Source organism: Oryza brachyantha, chromosome 5 (assembly GCF_000231095.2).
Source record: "Oryza brachyantha chromosome 5, ObraRS2, whole genome shotgun sequence".
In the NCBI taxonomy this organism is placed as follows: Eukaryota; Viridiplantae; Streptophyta; class Magnoliopsida; order Poales; family Poaceae; genus Oryza; species Oryza brachyantha.
In genome coordinates this window covers 7,139,788-7,159,780 of record NC_023167.2, presented here as the reverse complement: position 1 = coordinate 7,159,780, position 19,993 = coordinate 7,139,788, and the positions used below count along the sequence as shown (strand labels likewise).

The following is a 19,993-nucleotide window of genomic DNA, read 5'->3' as shown; positions in this document are numbered from 1 at the left end:
CTATTCACCCCGGGAGTACCAAGATGTATCAGGACCTCAAAGAAAAGTTTTGGTGGGTCAGTATGAAGAGAGAAATTGCAGAATATGTCGTCTTGTGCGATGTTTGTCAACGAGTCAAAGCAGAACACCAAAGGCCAGCAGGATTGTTGCAGCCCCTCCAGATTCCAGAATGGAAATGGGAAGAAATCGGGATGGATTTCATCACTGGTCTACCAAGGACCGCTGCTGGTCATGACTCGATTTGGGTAATTGTTGATCGATTGACAAAGGTCGCTCATTTCATACCAGTTCACACTACCTACTCGGGGAAAAGATTAGCAGAGATTTACTTGGCCAGGATCATGTGTCTACATGGAGTACCGAAGAAGATCGTTTCTGACCGAGGAAGTCAGTTTACTTCAAAGTTTTGGCAGAAGCTACAGGAAGAATTGGGAACCCGACTGAATTTCAGTACGGCTTATCATCCACAGACAGATGGTCAGACAGAGAGGGTAAATCAGATCCTTGAAGATATGCTCAGAGCTTGCGCTCTTGACTTTGGTGGAACTTGGGACAAGAATCTACCGTATGCAGAGTTCTCATACAACAACAGTTATCAAGCCAGTCTGCAGATGGCACCTTTTGAAGCATTGTATGGGCGAAAGTGCCGTACACCCCTCTTCTGGGATCAAACAGGTGAACGTCAAGTTTTTGGGACCAAAGTTCTAAGTCAGGCCGAAGAGAAGGTCAGAATAATCCATGAAAGGTTGAAAACAGCTCAAACTAGACAGAAGAGTTATGAAGATAATCGTCGAAGGGACCTAGTCTTCGAAGCAGGAGACTATGTGTACCTCCGCGTCACAGCTTTGCGAGGAGTACACCGGTTTCAGACCAAAGGAAAGTTGGCACCACGTTTTGTGGGACCATACCGAATAGTGGAACGCAGGGGAGAAGTTGCGTATCAGTTAGAACTCCCCGCTAACATAGCTGGAATCCATGACGTGTTCCATGTGTCGCAGCTCAAGAAGTGCCTCCGTGTGCCTGAGGAACAGACCAACTCCGAGCACATCGATCTACAGGAAGATCTGACTTATGTGGAGAAGCCAGCACGGATTCTAGAAACCAGTGAAAGGAAGACTCGGAACCGTGTGATCAGATTCTGCAGAGTTCAGTGGAGTCACCACTCAGAAGAAGAAGCGACATGGGAAAGAGAAGATGAGCTCAAGGCCGCCCATCCGCACCTCTTCGCCAGTGCCTCCGAATCTCGGGGTCGAGATTCCGTTTAAGGGGGTAGGTTTGTCACGCCCGGAGTTTCGTCCTAAGCCTAAACCGTAAAAAGAAATCCGTAAACAACAATTGGCTTAATTAACTCAGGAAAAATCCCTCTAAAAGAACCTAATTCAATTAAATCTTGGCTCGCAAATCGACTAACTGGATTTAAATTCAAATTGCAGAAGTATAAAATTTGGCCAAACAAATTAATTTAAAACTCGGCAAAAGTGGGGTTTTCCTTTTTCCCTCCTTTTCCCTCCTTTTTCCCTTCCTTCTCAAATTGGGCCGAAGTCCAATTTTCCTCCCTCTTTCTTTTTCCTTTTCCTTTTCTTTTTCTTTTTCTTCCTGGGCCGGCCCAGCCGAGCCGGCCCACTCCCCCTCGGCCCGCCCAGCCGCGCCGGCCGCTCTCCTCCGCCCGCGCGTGCCCCCGCCTGGGCCGCCGCTCGGCCCAGCTCGCCGCGTCGCTCGCGCCCGCGAGTCCGCGTCGCCTCCCTCCTCTCTTGCGCCACTGACAGGTGGGACCCACCTGTCAGTGACCGTTTCGCCGCTCCGCGCCAGCCCGCGCCCGCGCCGCGCCGGCCGAGTCCGACTACGCGCCGCCGCCGCAACCGCCGCCGCCGCAACCGCGTCGTCCCCGACTCGGTCTCCAACCTCCGCCCGCCCTAGCCGGTGCCGCCACCCTATAAATCCCGAGCCGCCGCGCGCCGTCGCTCACTTTCCGCCGTCGCCCGAGTCGCCGCCGCGCTGTCGCCGTTTCGCCGCCGCCGCGCAATCTCGTCGCCAGCCGTCGCTGTCGCCGCCTAGCCGCGTCATTGTCTTCGCCTCGGTGTCGCCAACCTTTCCCGGGCTCTCGTCGTCGCCGGTGGACGCCTCGCGTCGCCGCAGCTCCTCCAACCTCTCCGCCGCCGCGTCTCGCCCGTCGCCGTCACCCGTCGATCTCCGCCGCCGTTGCCGATCTCCCGCTCCCACCCGCGTCGCCACCTCCATCTCGACCTCGCCGACCCGTCCGCACTCTCGCCGCCGCCGGTGAGCGTCCCCATCCTCCTCCCCTCTCTCTCCCCCTTCCCGGCCGACCGCTGCCGAGTCGCACGCCGTCGCCGGACAGGTGCGAGGCTCGCCCTCGCCGCCGACCGTTGTGGTCGTCGTCGCCTTCGCGTCGCCGTCGTCTAGCCGCCTTCGCCCTGTGCTTGCCTGTGCCCGCGCTCGCCGCTAGTCAGTCGCCGTCGCCGCTGCTTTGCCGGGTTGCGCCCGTGCATCGCCGCCTCGGCCGTCGTCGCCGTCGCGCCGTCGCCGGACGCCGGTCGTCATCGCGCCGTCGCCGTGTGCCGCCGCCGCCGCATCGCCCGCAGCTCCCGCCGGCCGCCGCCGTCCGCCCGAGCCGCGCGCAGCGCCTCCCCTCCTCTCTGTACCCCTCTCGCTGACGAGTGGGCCCCACCCGTCAGTCGTCCCCGCGCCCCTCCTCCTCTCTCTCCTCCCCGGGCCCGCGTGTCAGTCTCTCCCTTCCCCCTCTCTCTCACCGACAGGTGGTCCCCACCTGTCAGCCGTCAGCTTCCTCTCTCCTCGCTGACGTCAGCAACCCCATTAATTGCGCAATAATTGATTTAAGACTTTCCTGTTTAGCTTAAAAACCCAGAAAACTTCTAAAATTCATAAGTAATTCATCTAGTCTCCGTTTAGGTCCATTCAAATTTCATTAAATTCATAAAATTGTCAAGAATCCATTAAAAATAGTTTCTTTTGCTGTTTCAGTAGAGTTTGTGCCTGTTTTATTTATTTTTGTGCTTTGTCGCTTAGATTCGGACCCCGCCGAAGAGCCGGTTTACTTCGAGATCGTCGCCGAAGTTCCCCAAGGGTCAGAGCAAGGCAAGTGACACTCATCCGTGAACATATTGAACCCATTATTGCAAACTCCCCGCTTTATTATTTCGAATATGCATTGATTTAATTAAAGTATCTACCTTATGTTATTTTTTTTCGGGTAAACCTTATTATTATGCCATTGTTTATCCAACTTTATTCATTGCTGGACCAGGGGTAACTTGACTAGAGATAGGCCTAGGTTAATGCTTAGCCATGCTTAGAACAAATAGCTCATGGGATCACATTAAATCATGCTTAGTCCTGAATAGCTGAGACATTGATTCATTACCCGTTTCGGGTTAATGTCAACTAAAATATTGATAATGGTGGGCTGTGGGTGCATGGTTTTGAGAGTCGCACCCATGGTAATTAAGGACCGGTTCACGGGAAACCCTGGAAGTAATTAAGTGCTAACCACATGCCGAAATGGGTAAGGTGGGATTTGAAGCATGACTTCGAACTATTTGACGTACCCAGGCAAGGGTAGGCGTGATGGAGTATGGACGGGCAATCGTGGTGCAACGAAAGCTTCTCCTGCTTCCGGATCTAGCAAGGCACAAGAGGGGACTGCCCGACTTGGTGTAAAGGAGGGGGTGAAACCTGAAGGGTGGTACGATTAAATAGGGATGGTTGTGTAACGGGTCCTATCACGGTCTCCTTTCCGGTATACCATGGTGGTATGTCGGCGCACGTTCAAGTGTAGTGGAGTCGTGTCTTGTGGGTACAGTAGTACACCTCTGATCAGAGTATAATTTATTCGAATAGCCGTGCCCACGGTTACGGGCGAGCTCCCAGCTTCACTGTGATTAGTGAACCTCTAATAACTTGAGTAAATTGGTTATCACTCGGGACTACTGCAACGTGGTGTAACGTTGAGTAGTGGTTGGGCCTGTTGCAACGTGGTGTAACGTTGGACAATGTTGTGGTATTTTTACAACTGTTATTTACTTGTGCTTTACTGTATTTAATTACCTTTATTCTTTTAATCTCTGTTATTTGCTTAACTGCCGCTTTATTGCAACTAACCCTAGCCTGTCCTTGTTAATCCCTATGCATCATTTATCGTTCCCCCTTGTCCGTGTTACTTGTTGAGTACGGTGGTTTGTACTCAGCCTTGCTTAACTTTCCCACCCTAGAGCTGGAAGTCGAGTCCGATGGAGGTGCCTCTCAGGAGTGAGCTGTTCCGCCGTCGAAGCGTTGCCTGTGGACTCGAGCCGTACCCGCTGGAGCTAGTCTACCCCTTTGTTTTTCTTTCCGCTGCATTTCCGCTAGAATAAGTGTAATTTTCAGTTGTTTCTAAGAACGATGGTTATGTAATCAACATTGTCTTTTTGTGTACCCTGGCTGGTCCTAGACAGGGATTTAATACACAATTAAGTTCAGAAATTCATTTGAGGAATTTCTGGGCGTGACACCCGCCGGCGACGACAAGGCGGCAGCAAGTCCGCGACGGCGAGGCGGAGGTGGTGACGCAGCTGGACGGCGGCGCAGGGTGTCCGGCAGCGAGATCGAACGGCGGCGACAACGGGGCAGCGCGGCGGCGGCTCGGGCGGGTGGAGGAAAAGGGTGAGCGGCGGTGCGAGGCGGCAGTGATTTTATAGGGGAGGATGGCCGGCTAGGGCGGGCGGCGGTAGTTGGAGACCGAGTCGGCGATGCGGCGGACTAGGCGGCGGCCGTTGCGGCGGCGGTGGTTGCGGGCACGGGGCGGCGACGCGGCGGACTCGGACTCGACCAGTGCGGCGCAGGCGCAGTCGCTGACAGGTGGGCCCCGCCTGTCAGCGGTGCAAAGGTGGAGGGAGGCGGCGACGGACTTTGCGGGCGAAGGGCGCGGCGCGCTGGGCCGAGGCGGCCCGGTCGGGAGGGAGGAGGCGCGCGCGGGAGAGGAGGCAGCCGGTCGGCTGGGCCGGCCTGGAGGGAGAGGTGGGCCGGCTCGGCTGGGCCGGCCCGGGAAGGAGGAGAGGAAAAAGAAAAAGGAAAAAGAAAAGGAAGGGGAGAAAAATTGGACTTCGACCCAATTTGAGAAGGAAGGGAAAAAGAGAGGAAAAAGGAGGGAAAAAGAAAAGCCCCACTTTTGTCGAGTTTTAAATTAATTTGTTTGGCCACATTTTATACTTCTGCAATTTGAGTTTAAGTCCTGTTAATTGATTTGCAAACCTCGATTTAATTAAATTAAGTTCTTTTAGAGGGATTTTTCCTGAGTTAATTAAGCCAATTGTTATTTACGGATTTATTTTACGAACTTAGGCTTGGGACAAAACTTCGGGTGTAACAGTACTCTACCCAAGTGACTTATGTGGTAGCCGTACGGGTAACCAGGAAGTTATCCCACCAGGCAGAGGCGAGACCCATTAGTTGGTGTGTAGCAAAGGAGACCTTCTCCTGGTCAGTGCACTGCAGTAGGTTGAGCTTCTTCTCAATGGCATGGAGCCAGTCAATTGCCTCCATGGGGTTGGTGGTGCTCGAGAAGGTTGGGGGACGGACACGGAGGAACTCCGGCAACTTGGACTGCACTGGGGGTGGTCCATGCTGCTGTTGGTTGTTCTGGTGCTGGTTCACGAGCTGTTGTAGGACCTGTTGATGCTGTTGTTGCTGCTGCTGCATCTACTGCATCATTAAGGTGAGCATCTGTCTTTGGCTAGCGAGGATCTAAGCAAGTGACGGGTTCTCTAGTGGAGGAAGTGGGTGAGGTCCTTCGGTGCTACAGTGGTCGGTGTTGCAGTTGCCGTTCCTGGTGTTCACCATCTGCAGGAGCGAGAGGGAACATAAAGATAAAGAAGAAAAAAGGGCTAAGCAAACATGGGCTTTATTTAATTAATGAACTGTAATTGTCTTGCTTAAGAAACACACTCAAAACCCACACAACTCCTAGCGGTACAACCATAACCCCACTACTGCTATGGTCCACCACTAGCCCCAAGCGAAGCAAACCTAACACACCAAAACTAACACACAACGACTAAAGAACGAAGATAAAGGTGACGTCTAGTGCGCAGAAGGAGAGCGACGATCGACGACAGGAGACGGGTCTTCTTCTTCGTCTTCGGAACGGCTTCTAGGGTTGTTGGGGAGACCGTCTTCGTCCTCATCAGAGGCGGACTGACTGCTGCTAGAGACTGTGATAGTCCCATTGCGGTTTCTTGCAGTGTTGAAGGGGGAGACGCCGTCCTCGGGGATCATGGTCGGAGACGTTGGCACCATCTGCATCAGCGGTCTTGGTTCATCTGGGGCACCGGGGTAGGACTGAACTATTGGTGGCCCGCAGGTTAGCTTCCTTGCTGTGGTACGAAGCCTTGCAACGCCGGGCTCTGGGAGTCCTTTGAGCCTGACATTCTCCTTCTTTAGGCGATCGATCTCATCCGGCAGTCGGACGATCTGGGTGAGCTTGGCGTTGTTCAGGGCCTTAGCTGCTTCATGGAGGTTATGGTGCATCCTGTCGCGGCCTAGCAGCACCGTGCACATCCTACCGAAGGTAGGGTCTTACTCACTCCGGGCAGACTGAAACCTACTGACCATGGAATTGGGTCCACGGCTAGGGTGATAACGGTATGCCGAATGACGGAACGTCAAGTCATGTCTGGCCCTGAGCGTTGTCATCAGACTGTAGGCAGCATCTTGACAGGCGTGCTCATGCGAGCCTCTGGCTCCTTCTGCTTCCATGTTAGGAACGTAGCTAGGGATTTCGTGCAGCTCCAGTATGACACGGTGGGGAAACTTACCTTCGAGGGGGTGGATCGTGGTGTATTCCGGTTCATAAGGGTAGCCTGCTGTAAAGAACACCCATACTAGTTTTGCCACGAATCCAGTCATTCCAAGTCCACGGTGGAACAATGGGTAATCGGCCATCTAAAGAACAACAAGAATTTAGAATCAATGGATGCAAAATTTTTGTTTCAAGATAAATAAATCATAAAACAAACAAATTAAACGAAGTTTTACCCATAAATCAATTTACTGACGCTTTTCACCCAAAGAGGTTTGTCTTTTTAAATGACTCATACTTTTGAAAAGCACTAACCCATTTTCAAAGCAACTCTAATTTTCACAAACAATGCACAAACATGAAAAGCTGAGGGCTCTTAGGGTTTTCCATTGGGCTGATCGTATGGTCAAAGAAGGCTCTGATACCAACTTGTCACGCTCAGAAATTCCTCACACGAATTTTTGAATTTAATTGTGTATTAAAATCCCTGTCCAGGACCAGCCAGGGTATACAAATAGACAATGTTGATTACATAACCATTGTTATTCGAAACAACTGAAAATAATACTTATTCTAACGAAAAAATACAGCGGAAAGGTAGGGTAGACTAGCTCCAGCGGGTACGGCTCCAGTTCACAAGCAATGATTCGACGGCAGACCAGCTCACTCCTGAGAGTCACCTCCATCGCACTCAACTTCTAGCTATGGAGGGGGAAATTGAGCAAGCCTGAGTACAAACCACCGTACTCAACAAGCAGCATAGAAAAGAGAGTAATAAATGATGCATAAGGTTCATCAAGGACAGGCTAGGGTCAGTTGCAATAAAGCAGCATTTAAATAAATAATAGAGATTTAATTGAATAAAAGTAATTAAATAAATTAAAGAATAAGTAAATAACAGTTGAAAAAAATACCACAACACTGTACAATGTTACACCACGTTGCGACAGACCCAACCACTACTCAACGTTACACCACGTTGCAGTAGTCCCAAGTGAAAGCCAGTTTACCCAAGTCATTAAAGGTTCACTAATCATAGTGAAGCTGGGAATCCGCCCGTAACATTGGGCACGGCTATTCGAATAGATTATACTCTGATCAGAGGTGTACCACTGTACCCACGACACATGACTCCACTACACTTAAACGTGCACCGACATACCAGCATGGCATACCGGAAAGGAGACCGTGATAGGACCCGTCACATAACCCTCCCTATTTAATCGCACCGCACTTCAGGTTTCACCCCCTCCTTTACACCAAGTCGGGCAGTCCCCTCCTGTGTCTTGGTAGATCCGGAAGCAATAGAGGTTTTAGTTACACCACGATTACCCGTCCATACTCAGTCACGCCTACCATTGCCTTGGTACGTCAAACAGTTCGAAGCCATCCCACCTTACCCATTTCGGCATGTGGTTAGCACTTAATTACTTCCAGGGTTTCCCGTGAACCGGTCCTTAATTGCCATGGGTGCGACTCTCAAAACCATGCACCCATAGCCCACCATTATCAATATTTTAGTTGACATTAACCCATACCGGGTAATGAATCAGAATTAACAGCTATTCAGAACTAGTAATGTTTAAGTGTGATCCCATGAGCTACTTGTTCTAAGCATGGACTAAGCATTAACCTAGGCCTAACTCTAATCATGTTACCCCTGGTCTCACTTGGATGGCACTAAAATTGGATAAACAACGGCATAATAATAAGGATTACCTGAAAATAAATACAATAAAAACTTTAATTAAGACAATGCATATTTGAATAAATAAAGCGGGGAATTTGCAATAATAGGTTCGATATGAGCAAAGATGAGTGTCACTTGCCTTGCTCTGGTCCTTGGGGAACTTCGGCAACGATCTCGAAATAAACCGGCTCTTCGACGGGGTCCGAATCTAAGAGACAAAGCATAAAAATAAATAAAACATACACAAACTCTACTGAAACAGTAAAAGAAAGTATTTTTAATAAAACATACACAAATTTGAATGGACCTAAACGGAGACTAGATGAATTAGATATGAATTTTAGAAGTTTTCTGGGTTTTTAGCTAAACAGAAAAATCATAAATCAATTATTGCGCAATTAATAGGGCTCGCTGACATCAGCGGAGGGGAGGTGGCGCCCGATAGGTGGGGTCCCCCTGTCGGTGGGAGAAGGAGGAAGGAGAGAGGGTGACACGCGGGCCCAGGGAGGGAAGGAGAGGGGAGGCGGCTGACGGGTGGGTCCCGCGGGGAGGAGAGAGGAGAAGGGGCGGCCGATGGGTGACGAGTGGGGCCCGCTCGTTAGCGGCCCAAAGCAGAGGAGGAGGGGAGGCGACCTCGGCCGGGTGAGGAAGATGGCGCCGATGACGAGCGGGCAGCGATTGCGGAGTTCGTTGCGGCCACGACGCGGTCTCGGCGGCGGCGGTTGCGGAGTCCGTTGCGGCCACGACGCGGTCTCGATGGCGGCGGTTGTGGCGGTGGAGACGGAGTTTGCTCCGGCGGCGAGGAAGACTCCGGCTCGTCCGACACGGGGAGGGAGAGCGAACTTTGGGCGCGGGCGCGGACGGGCGAGGCGTGCTGGGCCGTGGCAGCCCAGGCATGGAGCGGAGGACGCGCGGGGAGAAGGAGAGAGGATGGGCCGAGCTGGGCCGAGCGGCGGCCCAGGCAGGGGGGAGAGGAGCGGCAGAGAGGAGGAGGAAGCAGGGCCGAGCGGCGGTGGAGGAGATGAGCCAGTCGGCTGGGCCAACCCGGGAGGAAAGGAGGGGAAGGAAAAGAAAGGAAGAAAAAAGAAAAAGAGAAAAGGGGAGGAAAATTGGACTTTGGCCCAATTCGAGAAAGGAGGGAAAAAGAAAGAAAAGGAGGGGAAAATGAAAACCCCACTTTTGCCGAATTTTAGATTAACTTTTGGGCAAAATTTTATACTTCTCTAATTTAAGTTTAGATCCTGTTAATCGATTTGAAACCTCGATTTAATTAAATTAATTCATTTAGAGAGATTTTTCCTGAGTTAATTAAGCCAATTATTATTTACGAATTCAGGCTTAGGACTAAACTCTGGGTGTGACACTGGCCAGTGGGCCCGGCCGAAGGGAGAAAGGGGGGCTGACCGGCCGGTGGACCCGGCCGGTCAGTGGGGAAGAACTAGGGAAGGGAGGAAGGGGGTGACCGGCGGCCGGTCGGCGACTAGGCGGCGGCGCGGAGGTCGGCCGGCCATGGCTGACGGGCAGCGACGACGGTGGCATGACGGGCGTGAAGACGATGACGTCACCGGCGACGACGGTGGCATGACGGGCGTGAAGACGATGACGTCACCGGCGACGGCAAGGGAGCTGGTGGCACGAGGGCGCGGCCGGGGAAGACGGAGGCGTCGGGCGGCAACGGCGCGTGACGGGCGCGTGACGTGCTCTTGCATGGGCGGCGACGACGACGAGCGGCGCACACGTCCGGCGACAGTGTGCGGCTCGGTGGCGGTCGACCGGGAAGGAAAAGAGAGAGGGGAGGGGGAGGAGGCGCTCACCGGCGGTGGGAAGAAGACGACGACGATGGTGAGGCGGTGGGACGTACGGTGACGCGGTTCGGCGGCGGGGTTCGTAGGCGGACGGCGGATTTGGGCGTGGGGTTCGGCCGGCAGCATTCGGCGGCGGTGGGGAAAGCTGGCGCCGAGGACGGCGACGGGGGTTTTATAGGGGAACGGGGTCGCCGATAAATGGGAAAGAGAGGAGGGATGGAAAGTGGCGCAAAATTGGAAAGGGCGGCGCAGATTGCGGCGGACGGCGGTATTAGCGGTGACCTGGTAAGCGGGGCCCGCCTGGCAGTGGCTCGGGAGAAGAGGGACGCGCGGCGGACTCGTGGCGTGGTCACGGACGCGAACTGGGCCGATGGCCTAGTGGGAGAGGGGGGTAAACGGGCGCGCGCGGGAGGAGGGGAGGCCGAGCTGGGCCGCGGCGGCTTGGGTCGGCCTGGAAGGTAGGAGGAGGAAGAGAGAAAAAGAAGGGAGGCCCATATCTAAAAGAAAAAAGGAGAAAAAGGGAAAAAAGAGAGGGAGCCTCAACTTGCAGATTTTTAATTTGAATTTTTGGGCAACTTTTATAGTTTAAATTTTAACTTTAAATCCAGTTAATGGACTTTGATTTATTAAATTAAATTAATTCTTTAGAGGGGTATCTCTCCAGAGCTTTAATTATGCCATATATAAATTTTGGCTTGGGATAGAAACTTGGGGTGTGATAATTGCGAAGCTGACAAACCCCGCGCCGAAAGCTCAAGCAAGTCGAAGGTTTTGAGGCAATGTACCAAATTGAATTGATTTGCTGATGATTTACAAGGACCCCGGCCACTTATATTTATAGCCCCGGAAATTAACTAACCTAACCGGATAATAATCCGCTATTAACTAACTTACAGGGCTCGGACTCTGATCGGATAAAAGAATCCGAACCACAATCTATGATAAACCTAATTATCTTACACGGACACATAATTAAAACTGAATATATCTCTAAGCTTTGACCCTAATCAGACTTCACCCCTTGACCAATTTGGACTCTATCGGCTGCAACTCTGCCGCTTCTGAATTCTTGCCTCCAGCCAATTCACCCCCTCTTGTCCGATTCGGTCTTTACCTGTGCTTTCAACTCATAACGTCAATTTTCCCAAAATCTGGCGTTAACAGTCTCGCAGCCGGAACAAGCCCCTAGCCACCCCGAGTCCCTCCGTAACCGCGCCGAGCCCCTCCGCCGCGTCGAGCCACGCAAAGCTCCGCTGCCTCGCACGGGAGAGAGAGGGGCACGGGCTAGGTTAGGCCAATTCTATGGGCCAAAGGGCATTTTTTCAGCCCACGGTTGACGTTTAGCACGCCATTATTTTTAGCCCATTTAACGGCTATAGCCCACTAATTACATCTAATAGCGTCCGATAAATCTAAGCTGTGAAAGTGCAATATCCTAATTTTTGTCCCAAATCCGCTACAGCCTGCTATTTAAAACACTAATTATACTCCCTTCCATTTTTATTGAGTGTGAACCGTCATATATTTACACACATAGGGAGTAAAAAAAATATCGTAAAGTGCAATTTCTTTTATGTTCTCAAAGACTTTCGACCTTTTCCTTTCATCATTTCGAAAAGGACGAAAATCCCTCCTCCGTGTGCCGTTTGGTGGCCGCGCCTCCTCACAGAAACCCTAATCCTGCCCCTCCCCTCCCCCTCCCCCTTCCCGCCCCTCTCCCCATCGCATCGGAGCCGCCACCGCGGCGATGACGCCTCCCTTCCGCCCATCGCCCTCCGATGGCTCTACCACCCGTGGCTGCGGCGGAGACCGTTGCGCATCCGGCCGCGACGCCTGGCCGCTTCACCACGTCCGCCACGACGGCGTCTTCTGCCGCCTCTGCTCCTCCTGTGTCCTCCTCTACCACCCCGCCGCCTTCTGCTCCACCTGCCTCTTCCTCCTCCCGCCCGCCAACGCCACCGGCGCCGCCCAGGAGCCGCGCCTCGATCCCATCCTCTCTCCGCCGGGACCTACTGCCGCCTGCTCCAGCTGCGGCCTCTTCGTCGCGCACCACTCGTGCGTCCCGGACCCCGCCTCCTTCGTCTGCCCCTCTTGCGCCGCCGCAGCCGGGGGCAAGCCCTTCTCCTACACGCCCGCCGGAGGCGGCTGGCGCGCGCTGGACGAGCGCGCCGCGCGCATCCTTCTCGCCGCCGCGCGGCTGGCGCACGAGTCCGTCGCGAGCGCCGCTGATGCGGCCAGGGAGGAGGCGGAGCGCTTCGCCAGGGAAGCGGCCGCGGCGCGGAAGCGCTCCCGCGAGCTGCTCGACGCGGCCTTCCGCGCGGTCGAGTCGGAGGCAAGGGAAGTCGAGATGCCCGTGACGGCAGCGCCGCCGCCCAAGAAGAAGATTCCGAAGAGTAGCGAGGCGAACAGAGACTCTAGAGACAAGCTGCTCAAGCTCAATGCCATGCAGCAGCCGGCGCTAGCATTCGCCGCGGCCGCTGCCGCTGCCGCTGCAGCCAGCTCAATGCCATTGTCGATACCATCCTCCAGGGATGACAAGAAGCCGAGGAAACAGGAAGCACAGGGTGAGCCAGCATTGAGCCGCATCAAGATGGGGAGCTGATCGTTCTTTGCATTGGTTGGGAACGGATGTAATTCTTGCAGGTTCAGCAGACAGATCATTGAAAGATGATCGCCCCCCACTCCCATTGTGACCTTGAATCGTAGATATGAGCCTTTGGCTGCTTCTGCCATGCTATTATTCTTCTGTGTAGCTGTGAGCCTAGAAGGACAAGTCCAGAGATTGAATCTCAGCTGGGAGGTCCGCTTCACTGTAAATTCTAGTCTTTCTAGTCTTGATACAAGACTGTGTTAGACGATCCTTGCATCAATTGTAGGTTGTTTGTATCATGTTCTTTTAATTAATTATTTACTATAACTTGTGTAACTGATGGGTTTTTTCTTCTTCTTTGAAGTGAATTAGATTGGCAATAGACACACATTTCATCATCTTTAGAAACTACTCGAATTGATGCGTGATCTCTCTACTTTTTAGGGTATTCTTCCGTTTTTCTTGTCTGATATAGCGCTCTGTGAAAGTTAAAACTTCACGATATGATAAGGCTGACAAGGTTGAAAGAAAATGCAACCATGTTTTTGGCAATGTTTTCTACCATTTTCATCAATATCAGTTCTGTTCTTTTGTTTTTCCTCTGTTTCTTCCCACAGCTACAAGTTTCACAGTGGTCTAAATTGGTTACTCAGAACATGGATGCACTATTCAGACCTTCCAGCCTTCGATACGCACCCCCGCTGTCTTTAGAAAGAAATGTTGGAATTGATAGGAACAAAATTGTTTTTGATAAATACAGTAGATAAATAAAACAGTAACTACAGATCAATTATGGAACAGTGCACGCTGCTCCTTTTCTTTCATATAAAATGCGGCAATTTACAGGTCTCCAAGACAAACATGGAGGCTTCGTTAGCCCTCTTTACAAATAAAGACAGAGATTAGCGTTCGCTGCACCCATGGTAAGGAATTCCTTGACCATTTCAACTAGAGTATATAGAGACTATTATGAACAATACTTCTATGTCCAAACTGTAATTCCACTTTTTTAGTATAAAACTGTAATCCCATTTAACTGAACTAACACCGAAATGGCAGCCACTCGTGATTTAGTTACCCACAAATATGATTCAGCAACCCACAAAAATTATGAAGTCCAGAAGATGTGTTTAACTGCGACTACTTTCAGAATATGGGGATACATCAAATGATCCTAAGCTACATGCTTCTATATTTAGGATAAGAAAAATTTTGAGAACTCAAGATTCTCGATGCTGTCTCGGACGGTTCACTGTTGATTTACAGGGTTCCTTCTCTCTTTTGTTCATGTAGTAGATGCTCTAAGAAAGCACAAAATTAGAATGACTTAAGAAGCAAATGAAGCAATTGCATCCATCTCTTCACGCAGGAGGAGCGCATCAATAAAGATGTCCAAGCTCTCCCCCTCCATAACATCTTCTATGGAGTGGTGTGTGATTCCAACACGATGATCGGTAACACGCCCTTGTGGAAAGTTGTATGTTCGGATACGTTCAGACCTGTCACCGCTTCCAATCTACTAGCAGTCAGAATTTGTTAATCCCCCCATAATATCTGTGATGAACTTTCTAAATAGTGAGGTACCTGCTCTGATCGAAGCTTTGACCGGTCCATATGGAGTCGATGCCTTTCAATTTCATAAAGTCTTGCCCGAAGAACTTTGAGGGCTTTGGCCTTATTCTAGAAGCAATTGCATATAACATTAATAGAGTAAGTAGTAAACTGACATTTCTAAAAATGGATACATGATGGCTAAGAGCAACAAATTTATTAAATAATAAGAAAATAAAGATGAGATTAAAATTATATAAGTGAGGGTCATAACAAAACAGGAACAGAAATATGAAACTGAGATATCTAAGCATTGGTTTTTTGCTTTAAAGGGAAACCTAGAGCAAAGGAATTATTTTGTCTGTATGGAAACCTGATGCTGTGACCTCTCGTCTTGTATTGCAACAACTGTCCCGGTTGGAACATGAGTTATTCTAACAGCACTATCAGTCGTATTGACAGACTGGCCTCCAGAACCACCGGATCTGTAGGTATCAATTCTCAAGTCTTCATTATGCAATTGGACATCAACCTGCTCTCGAAGAAGCAACTTTTACTAACCATGCCATAAATTGCAGAGATGATGAATAAAGGTAAAAACAAAACACGACCAATCAAAATGCTATATCCAATTACAACCTCATCAGCTTGAGGAAGAATAGCAACAGATACAGCACTGGTGTGCACCCGTCCAGATTTCTCCGTCACTGGCACTCGCTGCCATGAGCAGGGTCAAGTCAGATAATAACACAGATGACTAAATGTGATGAATATAAATAGAGTATCATCATACCTGAACTCTATGGATTCCACTCTCAAACTTGAGTTTGCCATATGCCCCAGGACCTGATATAGTTCCACTAGCTTCCTGTATTGAAATTGAAGGAATGACAATGTGATATGCATGTTTGGAGAGATTTTTCTCAATCAACACAGTGTAATAACTTTTATGTTATAATAATAACAGATGTGTTTATATTCAAAAAAAGACCTTTGGTACTGCCAACAAAGGTTATACCTTGTATCCTTTTAATGCAGACTCCATGATATTAATAGCATCAAATTTCCAACCGTTCTTTTGGGAGTACCTCTCATACCTTTAACGTGGAAGACTCATATTTATTAGTACAGATTGAGCAGCAGAGATACCTGCTGTCAAGCGACACTGGTAAAGGGGCAATTCCTACATTTTAAATATGTCCATCGCAAATAAAGATGCCTCTTCTCCTCCAGTACCTGTATATCATCATCAATCACCAGTTGTCCAAATACAAAATTTGATTGACATAAAAAAAAAGGATAAAATATACATACAAACATACATAACGGCTGTGCCTTACCTGCACGGACCTCCAATATGCAATCCCTCTCATCAGCTTCATCTTTTGGAAGTAAAGATCGGAACAGCTTGTGCTGCAGTTGCTTCTCCTCCTCTAGAGCCTCAAGGAGTTCCTGAGCTGCCATCTCACGCAAATCCTTCTCTTCAACGGAGTTTGTTACCAAAGATTTCAAACCGTCAATTTCCTGCAAAAACTCAAATGGGACAGACATAACGGAGTTTGCCTACTCTCAGACCATCATACCATTGGACATGAACATTATACACATTCATGTGATTATTACCTCCTGTTTGGACCTCAGCTCCTTGATCATATTCATAGTACCCTCCAATTTGTGGAGCTCCTTGTTGGCCCTTGAGTATTCTTCAGGCGAGGCATCTGGCTGTCTTCATTAACGTCATACTCACATCAAGATTATCATTATTCCCTAACTAAAATTACAAAACTCTACATGGCTACATAATAACAAGAACAAAACAGTACTGGAAACAGATGTTGCCCACCCATAAATTACCTGATTTATTTGCCCCTGGAGGTACACACTCCTCTGCTCAATCAATTTCATTCTCTGCTCCATGACCCCCACCAGGTTCGCTGGAAGCTGCTGGCTCATCTCTGATGCCAAAAGACAAGCAAAAAAGGAGCATTTCAATTAAATATTTCTTTTTAGCAGCAGCATAAACATTACCAGAAACTAAAGAAAAGGAAATTCTCAAAGTGGTCTTCTAGCAGCTGCATTATCACAGATGAACCAGGAAGCAGGCAAAGAGTGCAGTAAGCAGGGGTGGAGCACGAAGATGTGATGGAACACGTGCTCACCGTTAGTGGAGAATAGCCGGGGCGAAGGGCACTTCCATTCCAGTCGAGGCGACACAGATATGGAAGTCGGGAAGTGGCAGAGACATCGGATCATGGTGAAGGCAGTGGCACTGCATCGGCGTAGGTGATGCTGCATCATGGTGGTGGAGAGAAGCAGGCTTGGAAGTGAGAACCTACTGCTGGGTGCCCCTCACGCTCTGGGGTTTATCAGCCATCTTCTGTTTGCCTCTCAATGAAGTTTGCGTAAGTCCAATAGTCCTTTGGTGATGCTTATTTGAATTTGTCTCAGATTGAGTGTGTGTTGCCACAAATGATGTAGTTTGATTCAGACCTAGCATTCATTTGTCTACAAAATTCCTGAATTAAATAAGGTAATATAATGAATAACAGCGGAAGCAAAACGAACGTAAACTTTCTTTTGCATTGATTCTATCCACACATTTCATCCTAAAGGATAATTTGTTTTCACGGTACATACATTGCCCTTAAAATATGCTAACTCTACCTGCTGAATTAGTGATTCTACTGGCAAAAAAAAACATGTTCACGGTATGGATTAGGAGAAGTGAAGATAGATGGAAACCAAAGAGCGCGAGGCACTATGGCACACCCAGGAAAATTACACACACAGACATCAAGACCAATTCACAAGTCATACAATCACATACAAACAGGGTTTAAATTTATCAAAAGTAGAGTATAAATAATTGGGTGCAGTCTTACATAACATAAACAGTAAAACAGAATACTGCAAAAATATATCTAATGACATTCAGAATTGCCGTGCTTTTTTGCATACCATAGAGAGGCTCGCTTACATCAACGTCACTAATCTCCAAGGTAAATAAATGTGACCAAATAACCATAACATTTGGTTGCAGATTAATTTTAACTCATTGATCTCACATTTCAGAAGGGGCGGACCAAACGTGCGGCATGGGGATTCGGTTGAAAAATTGGGGGAACAAACTAATCTGGTTATTAGTAGTACAAGGGTTAAGGCAAAAAGGCAAAGAAAGAAAAAAAAGCTTCCAGATATAGAAAAGAAGCTAGGGCTAACTCAAATTCGAGAAAAGCTTCCAGATCGATGCGGGAATGCGAACTCACGAAGTGTGGGTAGAGAGAGAGAGGTGAGAAAGAGCACTCACGTGAACGGTCCTAACCGATGGATGCTCACCAGCGAACGAGGATGGGTCGGAAGCAAGACGCTGGCACCGCTGCTGGCGGGACGGGGATCGACGCAGGCGAGGCGGCGGCGGCGGCGGCGGCCAAGTCGGCGAGCGGAATCAGAAGACGCACAGCTGCTTCTAGGATGGAGAAGCAACCGCTAAAGCCCATAGGCCCAACTAAGCATAGGGAAGGCCCATCATCCATTTACACACGAGTCAGTCCATACGTACAATATACCCTAATACACGTATCCACAAATTCATACTAAAGAATTATTAATGATTAGTGTCGTTTATTATTTTCATCCCAAAGGTTATATAATCAAGGATTTTTTTCCTAGCATTATTACGTAATGAGTTATACCTATTCAAATTAGTTGCACGCACATTCTCACTACATGTATGTATTTCATGTTTTTTCAGCCGTTGGTCAGCTTAGTTACTTAGCCATCAAATAGGGAACCACCCGTGGAACCTTTCTCTTAAATAATGTTAGAGCGAATGTAGCTAATATTGATGAGAACCCTTGAAGTTCTTTGAATAAATGCTACCAGTACTATCATTAGGGATAAAAACAGCTCTTAAACGTTCCGTTTTTACTTTTTTTTTTCAGATCCAGAACTAGAATCGGAAATTCTAGATATGAAAACGGAATCGGGCGATATCGAAAACAAAAACAGAGCGAATTATCAACAAATTATCGGAATATAAATACACCTCAGAATGAGTATCTAGGTCTTATCAACCTGAGTCCGCAACATTAATACAGACTAGGCATCAAAGTGCACTAACCTGTGGTCTTCGGTCTGGCTGTGAGGCTGCATGGGTGGGGTAGGCGTCAGGGGCAGCGAACGGCGAGGCAGGGGTGTCCAGTTGTCAGGGCAGGAGCGTCCGGGCGGTGTCGGGCCGGCGAACAGGAGGCAGGGCCGGCGTGGCGGCGCACGGTGTTGGGCGCTCGAACGCCGTCGGAGCCGTGGATGCCGGCCTGCCAATGCCAACTGCAGCGGCGGCAGTCAAAGGTGGGGACGCCGATGCAATGACGCACCCACAGCGACAACTGCCAGGCGCATGCGGCCAAGGCACACGCACGGCACGGGCGGCACTCAGGCCACGTTTGGCAGTAGTATTATTAACTCTTTTTTCTACAGTAGGTACGTTTCCTAAACAGCTAAACGGCGTGTTTTTTATAAAAAAATTATAGAAAAGTTATTTTAATAATCATATTAATCAACTTTACAATTTTTTATAATTAATAATTAATTAATCATATACTAATCCATCGTTACGTTTTCTATGGGTTGTCTAACCGTTTGCCGAATGCGGCCTTGGTCACGACACATAGACCAGTGGACCACGCAGTCACGCACACTAGGGTTAGGTTTCATATTTGGGCCGGCCTAGCCGGTTGGGTTATTGGGCCAATTTCTTTTTCAGTGTTTGGAATTCCAGAAAATTTTTTGGAGAGTTTACATCCGATTCCATGTTTCGATGAATATTCCTCTTACTGTATCTGATTCTGTTTTAGAAAAAAAATACTTCCAATATAGAAGATTTCCAAAAAAATTTCGATCGATTTGTTCCGTTTTCAAAAACAGGTTAGGAATTCAGAAAAACTCCGATCCATTTTTAACTAATGCAGATGATGACCAACCAATACACTAGAAAAGGAGACGCTAGAAAACACATCATGAAAATGATTGCTATAGCATATGACCTCAAGTCTATGGACACGGTTGTATCTAATGGCTTTTTGGTCCATTTCATTATTAGTTCACTACATAGAGATTATGGGTCATTCAAGATGGACAAATGGGCCATAGTAGAGTTGATATGTCATTCTGTTAGGATGAATGCACTGTTTATTGAGAAGGCTACCAGCGTCGTGTTCGGCAGGTAGGGGGTAAGTTAACTTATCCCTGACACGGAAAACGTACATGATTAATTAATTATTAATTATTAAAAAATATAAAATAGATTAATATGATTTTTAAAACAACTTTTCTATATAAATTTTTTGTAAAAAATACACCGTTTAGTAGTTCGGAAAGCATGCGCGTGAAAAACGAAGAAAATAAGTCAACTTGAGGGGGCAAAGAACGCGGCCCTGATAGTCTCCAGATCTCAATGCAGTAAATCAACAATTCCACTCTCTCACCCTTTGAGTTTGTGGTAGAGAATTTTCGTGGGGGATCATAAATGTGGTGTGCACGTAAGTCTC

General features: G+C 48.9%; 2 protein-coding genes across 2 annotated transcripts; one reads left to right on the top strand and one right to left on the bottom strand.

Moving 5' to 3' along the window:
- The first annotated feature begins 12,020 nt into the window (after positions 1-12,020).
- LOC121054532 lies at positions 12,021-13,275 on the top strand. Its single transcript, XM_040524541.1, has one exon. The coding sequence runs from the start codon at positions 12,054-12,056 to the stop codon at positions 12,906-12,908; it is 855 nt and encodes a 284-aa protein (XP_040380475.1). The 5' UTR covers positions 12,021-12,053; the 3' UTR covers positions 12,909-13,275.
- A 459-nt stretch (positions 13,276-13,734) lies between these two features.
- LOC102717341 (peptide chain release factor 1, mitochondrial) lies at positions 13,735-17,237 on the bottom strand. Its single transcript, XM_006654144.3, has 11 exons — positions 16,607-17,237; positions 16,302-16,402; positions 16,071-16,169; positions 15,788-15,971; positions 15,635-15,683; positions 15,466-15,544; positions 15,241-15,315; positions 15,087-15,164; positions 14,821-14,979; positions 14,481-14,576; positions 13,735-14,412 (listed from the first exon to the last, which is right to left on the bottom strand). Exons 1-11 carry the CDS (start codon positions 16,743-16,745, stop codon positions 14,224-14,226), a joined length of 1,248 nt encoding a protein of 415 aa, XP_006654207.2. The 5' UTR covers positions 16,746-17,237; the 3' UTR covers positions 13,735-14,223.
- Positions 17,238-19,993: the final 2,756 nt, after the last annotated feature.